The sequence below is a fragment of the Lipotes vexillifer genome, unplaced genomic scaffold (genome assembly GCF_000442215.2).
Source record: "Lipotes vexillifer unplaced genomic scaffold, Lipotes_vexillifer_v1.1 scaffold102, whole genome shotgun sequence".
Classification (NCBI taxonomy): domain Eukaryota; kingdom Metazoa; phylum Chordata; class Mammalia; order Artiodactyla; family Lipotidae; genus Lipotes; species Lipotes vexillifer.
In genome coordinates this window covers 2,541,780-2,549,765 of record NW_006786541.1, presented here as the reverse complement: position 1 = coordinate 2,549,765, position 7,986 = coordinate 2,541,780, and the positions used below count along the sequence as shown (strand labels likewise).

The 7,986-nt window shown below is 35.5% G+C and overlaps 1 protein-coding gene across 2 annotated transcripts in view; it reads right to left on the bottom strand.

Annotated features, from left to right (window-relative positions):
- ICE2 (interactor of little elongation complex ELL subunit 2) overlaps positions 1 to 7,986 on the bottom strand; it is a 66,414-nt gene that overhangs the window by 34,928 nt on the left and 23,500 nt on the right. For both annotated transcript variants that reach the window (XM_007458881.1, XM_007458882.1), the window contains exons 5-8: positions 6,657 to 6,794; positions 5,409 to 5,525; positions 5,077 to 5,236; positions 3,934 to 4,115 (exon numbers count right to left, since the gene is read on the bottom strand). In XM_007458881.1, the coding sequence (XP_007458943.1) occupies positions 3,934 to 4,115; positions 5,077 to 5,236; positions 5,409 to 5,525; positions 6,657 to 6,794 (597 nt within the window). The remainder of the gene's footprint in view (positions 1 to 3,933; positions 4,116 to 5,076; positions 5,237 to 5,408; positions 5,526 to 6,656; positions 6,795 to 7,986) is intronic.

The following is a 7,986-nucleotide window of genomic DNA, read 5'->3' as shown; positions in this document are numbered from 1 at the left end:
CCCGAAAAAAAAAAAAAAAAAAAAAAAATCAATGATCACAGATCACCATTAACAAATATGATTAAGTTTGAAATACTGCAAGAATTACAAAATGTGACACAGTGACATGAAGTGAGCAAATGCTGTTGGAAAAAGGGCGATGACGGACTTGCTTGATGCAGGGTTACCACAAGCCTTCCATTTGTAAGAAACGCAGCATCTTTGAAGTGCAATAAAGCAACGTGCTTTAAAACAAGGTATGCCTGTAATAGTTGCATAGTATGCTATTGAAGATGTACAGCTTATTTAATAAATACCCTATTAAGGGACATGACGACTGTTTCTAATGAATACCTACAGTTGCGGTGAATACCCTGCACAAATATTTTATTCTTTTCCTAGTGTACTTCTGAGCTACATTTCTAGAAGTGAGATTTCCAGGGCAAAGGATGAACACATTAGTTTTCATCTGTTCCGTGGGTACATCTCTCTTCATTTGACTGTAGAAATGTTATAGCAATTATCTTTTCTTCCTCTAATAACTTTGTAAGAATTTCCATCAACAATTCTCTTCTGTTTCTCATGTTTAATTGAGATGGGCACACCTGCTTCTGCAGGAGGACAAGAGTGTGTGAGAGTGTGCCAGGATAGCTTTCTTAGCTTCATGGCTCTAAGCTCATGCTTCACTGTTACCATGATGTATGTATGTATGCATGTAGGTTTGTATGTGCTTGTGTGTGCATATAAAATCTTTAGTACATTCTGATATCTGCTTTCTCTATTTCCCTCTCCCACAATTATCTGAAAACTTACTTTTCATTTACTTTTAATGCCCTTGTTCTGCTCAATATGAACTTTACCACTGGTGAATTTTCCCGAGCCAAGGCTTTTGTCTTGGAAGGAACTTTGGCTGGTTAGTTTCTAGAGTTCTTAGGACCCAGGTCATCTCAGAACTATTTAAGTTCCTGAGTGCCCCTGCACTCACCTACAAATTAGAGCCCATCCACATTATTTTCACTTTTGCTATTCTTTATTCATTCTTGCATCTTTCACCATCCTCTTTCCATCTGGGATTATTCTCCTTGTGCCTGAAGAACATCCATTAGAGGAGGTCTGCTAGTAGCAAACTCAGTTTTTATCTGAAAATATCTTTTCTTAACTTTTTATTATTTAAGGATATTTCACTGATTAGAGAATTTTAGTAAGAGGGTTATTTTCTCTCAGGAGAATATATTGTCCCAATGTCTTCTGGCTTCCATCGTTGTTGAGAAGTTACTTGCCAATCTAACTCTCAGTCCTTTATAGCTAATGTGCCTTTTGTTTCTCTGGTGGCTTTTAAGAGTTTTTTCTTTGTCTCCAAGTATGGTTTGGTCCCATTACCTCTTTTGCACCTCCCTTTTGGGCGCAAGTACACAAATGTTAGACATTCTCACTACATTCTCTATACCTCTTGCCCTATTCTCCATATTTGCTTTTTGTTGCCTGTTTCATTATAGTCATTTCAGACCCATCTTCCAGTTTATTAATTCTGAGTTTTATCTAATGTGCTAATAACCCACTTTACAGAATTCTTAACTGTACTTTAAAAAAATATATTTATTTATTTATTTGGCTGCATTGGGTCTTCCTTGTAGCACACGGGCTTCTCTCTAGTTGTGGCATGCGGGTTTTCTCTCTCTAGCTGTAGCGGGCAGGATCCAGGGCATGTGGGCCCTGTACTTGTGGTGCACAGGCTCCAGAGCATGTGAGCTCTAGTTTGCAGCACGCGGGCTCTCTGGTTGAGGCGCACGAGCTCAGTAGTTGTGGCACACGGGCTTAGTTGTCCCACGGCATGTGGGATCTTAGCTCCCCTACCACGGATCTAACCTGCGTCCCCTGCATTGCAAGGCATATTCCTTCCAATTAAAGCATGGCTTTAATTTTCGTGCATGTTGTATAATTAAACAGAGTTGGCTCACAGTTTGTGACTGATAATTCTAGGATCCATTTCTGTGAGTCTATTTCTTTGGTCATTGTTTGTGATGGTTGCTGCTCAGAGTATCCAGTACATGCAAAGAAACTTCATTTTTATTTACTCCTCCAGTGTCTAGTTATCTTTAAATGTTTTCCAGATGCTATATTTAAAAAACTTGCTTGTAGAAATAATTTGAGGCTCAAAATGACATTCTGTTCCTCTAAGAATTATTTTCACTTGCTTTTGCTAGGTATCTAGAGACACTAGCAATCCAAAAGCATCTGAATCCAAGTTCAAGGCCTGAAAACTCAGAATACAATCTACAAGAGGGCTGATTTATTTCTTGTTCACTCTTACTCCTGGGGTATAGCCCTGCAGGGTCCAAGCTCATGGTGGAAAACTGAACTCTGACTTTTGTCCCCCTAGTCCTGTGATGCTGCCAAAAGCACATTTTCTGTTGCCTCTTCAGAACTGGCAAATACCATTCAGGGCAAAAACTACCCTAAGTGACAGGCTTACCAACCTGGATTCTGGTCTTCTTTAGTATCTCAGTCCTCAGATAGTTCCCCCTATCTTGTTAGGTCTTTGATGATTCTAAGAAATAAACTTATATAATATGTCCAGCTTTTTTTAGTTGTCAACGGTAATGGAAGGCTCGAATTACTTGGTCTGCAATTACTGAAAGAAGTTACTCCGTCACTTTTCATCCCTCTTAACCTGCTTCATGTTTCTTCATAGCACTTGTTACTTACTGACATTCACCTCACACCAATATAAATTTTAGGTAGATTTAAAAATGTAAAACAAAACAAAAAACAAAAATACCTCCAAAAAACTTAAGTTGGAAGTGCTTTATGACATACACATCATAAAAATACTGAAAGGAAAATGGCAAACCAAAAAAAACATAAACAAATATGAAAGACAAAAGGCCAATATTCTTAAAATAGTATGAGCTCTTATATGTAAATAAGAAAAAAATTTTCTATTTTATTTTCTAATTTTGTTTGCTCTCTCACTTTATTCAAGTCCCTGTTTAAATTTCCTGTCCTTGGAAAAGCCTTCCTGATCATGAATCCCATTCACATCTCTTTCCCCTTAACCTACTCCATTTTTCTGCATAGCATTTATCAATGTGTGCTTTTTTGATACTGTTTTAATTATCTGTGCCCTCTGACACTAATATAAGTTCTGAAAGAAAAGAGACTTCATTTTTATTTACTGCTGTATCCTCAGTGCATGGAACAGTATCTGCTCAATAAATATTTGTGGAATGGATGAATAAAGTTTTGTATAAACAGAATGTCTTGTTCTAATAATCATGGAAAAATATTTCAAAATACACAAAATAATAAAAACTAGTAGTTATGGAGTACCAAGCATTGTTCTAAATGCTTTAGGTGTATTAACTCATTTAATCCCCAAGAATTCTATGAGTTAGGTTATCATGATACCCATCTTACAGACAGAGCAAACTAGACACAAAGAGATTACAGTAGTTTGCCTACGGTCACGCAGATAATAAGCATACACTAAAAAGGATTAACAATCCGGCAAATTCTTTCTGCCCCAGTCAAACTCATCTGTTCCTTTTCATACTTAAAAACTCTTGAATATAAATGAGACTAATTAAATAAAACCATCACCACTATGATACCATTACTGACTGAATTTTTAGTACATACGTTCTAAAGACTGTGCTCAGCATCTTACTACTAAAGGCTGTGCTCAGCACCTTACGTATAAATATCAAACTTAATCCTGACAGCAATTTTATGAAGTAGGTATTATCATCTTTCTTTTATAAAAGAAGAAGACTGAGGCTGAAGGAGGTTAAATTAGTTGTCTAAAGTCTAGATCCACATGGGGTTCAATTTTAAGTTTCAATCTAAAGTCTGTATTTTTAACTACCAAATTTAGAGGCTTGCAATAAAATGTTATTCTTCAAAAGGATAACCAAGTACATTCTCTTAAGGAAGAGAAAAGAAAGCATTACATACATCCATTTCAGATATATAATCTTCTGGTTTGTCCATAAATACTGCAGAGACTGGAACAGTTGTGTTTTTGGACATCATGAATTTTAAGGGAACTTCATGGAAGATTTGATTTCTCTCTCTCATTGTCATTTTCTTTTGGGGAAGTGGTGAATTAATATAAATTACTTTAACTGGTTTTGAACCTTAAAACAGAAAAAGAATGGGAGTGATTAGTTACTAGTAGTCATATTAAAAAACAAACAAACCAGGATGTACAACAGAAGAATTACTAAACAAAGAGACAGAGGACAGGAAACTGGAAGCACATGTCCCATACGTGTGCCTTGAATAAAAAGATTTTTAAAGTCCCTGAGAGATCTAAGGGCAAGAGACGCTTACTGGCAAGAAAAATATGTTCTTTTTCTAACAATTTAAAAAAAGATTTTCTGTTTTTTATTGTTATACTTTTACTGTCATTATTACTCGGTTCCTCTTGGGTTATACGTTCAAAAAGTGATAAAATGTTTACCACAGAGAATATATTACATTTAACTCTAATTTGTAGTTTTGGTTTTAGACATAGTCCTTCATTTATTCCAATTATGTTATTACATATAAGAATATTAATTCTAAAAGATATGAGAAAATTATTAAATATGAACAAAAATAGAAGGAGAATAATATTTTGTACAGAATTTATGTGTAAATATTAATTTTACTGTTAAGAGAGAGACTATCTTATAAGTATAGACTTATTTAAATCTGAATTCCAATAATAGGTAAGTAAATAAACCCTGGAAACTAATCCATGTGAGGCTGTCTAATAAAGTATTGCATTCCTTTTATTTCAGTGAAAGACAGAAGAACCTCACCATTTCATGCATCTTTGGCCACCCTAAACTATAATTTTTTCTCTACTTCTCACACACCCAGCATGCATACAAGTCCTGTAAATCTAATAACTCATTTATGAGTGTCAGTTGTGTACTGAGCACTATATATTAAAAAGTTCTTCTACTGAATGTAATTGTCAAGTTTACATCCTCCTTAAATCAAAACTTAGCTTTCTGTATTTGACAAATGACCACCTATAATTAGACAGCTGAAATAGAACTGTTTCAACTCCTCTTTTGAGAGTGTTACTTAACATGGCAAATCACAAACCTGTGACAGGTATTACTTGAATACACACTGGAATTTCCCACTGTTCCTTGTAGCTTGGTCCATGATTATTTAATAAGGTAAATAATGCTTGACTAGTTAGAGCTATCTGAGGGTGATATCTTGCAACAAGCTTCTCTGCATTTGGGTCTTTACTGATGTCCTGAAAAACAACATAAAACTTGTTGCTTGATTACACTTATTAGAAACTTCTTTGATTAAATAATGAAAAGAAGGGAGAAATTCAAGAAGGGTACTTTAGAACAACCAGGTTACATGTACTTTGTAAGGACAGAAGATTGCTTAGGAAGATCCAAAACCACTTTACTACTTACATAATGCATAGCTGCAGCTGTTTGTTCTGGTATTTCAGTGGTAGGTATGTTATCTTTTGACAGCTGCAACTTTGCAGGCATTGAGGGAAATACTGTTTTCACATATTTTACACTGCCCTAAGTAAGAAAAAAAATGAATGTTTTATTGCAGAAATCTTGATGTATTTTTTCCCTGAAGTATCTTTTCATCATATGAAACTTATAACTTAAAATTCTTCATTGTACTAAATGCAAATATCAAATTTAGAGCCTTCTTAAGACAAGACCTTAATGCTTTTACTTGACAACCACCATATAGTTTTTTTTTAAAGATTTTATTTATTTATTTATTTTTGGTTGCATTGGGTCTTAGCTAGGTCACGTGGGATCTTTCGTTGTGGCACACAGGCTCTCTAGTTGTGGTGTGCAGGCTACAGAGCGCGTGGGCTCTATAGTTGGGGTGCGTGGGCTCTGTGGTTGCAGCATGTGGGCTTAGATGCCCTGCGGCATGTGGGATCTTAGTTCCCCGATCAGGGATCAAACCTGAGTCCCCTGCATTGGAAGGAGGATTCTTAACCACTGTACCACCAGGGAAGTCACCCATATAGGTTTTTTTTTTTTAAAAAGGGTCCAAGATAAGGGTGCCATGAAATTTGCCCTGTCATTTTAAATTCTAACCTCTCATTTTACGAAGTACAAGTCAGAGCAGGGTATAAGAGAAACTCTAAAATATCTTCTTTACACACACCTACTTCCAATATGATATTGAGTAAAATCCCCTTAAAAGAAAAGTAGCTTTCTGCTTGTATTCAGAAACATAAAAGAGATGGAAACTAAGAAAACAAAATCAAGAAATAAAGTTGGTAGTGATATTTTTTTTTAACTTTTTCTTTTTTCTTTAAATATTTATTTATTTATTTGGCTGCACCGGGTCTTAGCTGGTGGCACACGGGATCTTTGTTGAGCCATGTGGGATTTGGTTCCCTGACCAGGGATTGAACCCAGGCCCCCTGCACTGGGAGCGCAGAGTCTTAACCACTGGACCACCAGGGGAGTCCCAGTGGTGATATTTTTAAAAACATCAAGTAATGGTAGTCATATATTAAAAGGGGACACATTTGTATTGCGTATTTTAAAAATTATATCTCGTTACTGCTCAAAATTTAAACATAAATACTGAAATATATCTAAATTATGCTTCTGTGTGAAATACAGATGATGTTTCAGACAAAAAGAAGTTTATTTTTATTTTCTTATGGTAAACCTTACCAATGCAAGAAGAGTTTTTTCTAACTTTAATCCCATCTCTATTCTGAATGGGAAGAATCCCATTAAGCTGGTGACTTCATGGAGAGTATAGAATTCTGGATACTTTTTCACTTGTTCAATACAAGCTTTTAAAATTTGCTAAAAAATAAAAATTAAGAGAAATTCATTTTTTTGTACTTCTCTAATAATGCAACAAAAATAACTTAGTTACATGTGACTAAATAATTATTCATTTCAAATATGAGCCTCATTTCATTAACCGAACTTCTAACAATCCAGGCACACTGTATATTCCTTACTTGATTTAAACTCTTTATTTTTCGTAACAATTCTTTTTAACCTAATTTCTTAAAACATTGATGTTTAATAATACTAAAATTAGCAATTGTATTAAAATTTAAATATAGAGAAGACACATCATATTTTCTCTGCTATTTAAGAAACTGTCAAAAAAATAAAGCCACGTGAAAATTTTAACACACTTTATGGGAATAAAAGCGGTTACATGAATGATTAGAAATAAGTAAGTTTAATACCCTAAAAAGATCCCCAAGCACAATGAATTAATGAAGTAGTTATCTTACAGGTCATTCTAACCTTCAAACTAAAAAATAAATGAGAAATTTTATAACTACTTCAAATGATGGAGTATTTAGTATTTTCTTCTCTCCAAAATGTTCTCAAAATATTAATGACTTACCAGGAAGTGTAATGAGGAAGAAAAATTCACAGTTTCACCCAAGCATGTGATAACATGTAAATAACTCAAAGAAGCACAGCAGTTCTGGAGGGGGTAGGGGAGTTATAAAACCATACATACTACATTATCTTCTAAGATACAGTTGTCCCTCGCATCTCTGGAATCCTCCATGGATACCAAAATCCAAGGATGCTCAAATCCCTTATATGAAATGGTATAGTACCGTCAGCCCTCCATATCCACTGATGTAGAACCTGCAGATACGGAGGGCCAAATGTATGTGTTTCCTCTTCTTCTCTCAATGAACCTTAATCTGAACCTTTCAGAATATAGTTTATATCACAAAAGCTTTTAGCAGTAAGTATATATATATATATATTTTTGTTTGTTTGTTTGTTTTGGTTTTTTTTGCGGTATCCGGGCCTCTCGCTGTTGTGGCCTCTCTCGTTGCAGAGCACAGGCTCCGGACGCGCAGGCTCAGCGGCCATGGCTCACGGACCCAGCCGCTCCGCGGCATGGGGGATCCTCCCGGACTGGGGCACAAACCCGTGTCCCCTGAATCGGCAGGCGGACTCTCAACCACTGCACCACCAGAGAAGCCCCAATAAGCATATTTTTATATCTTACACC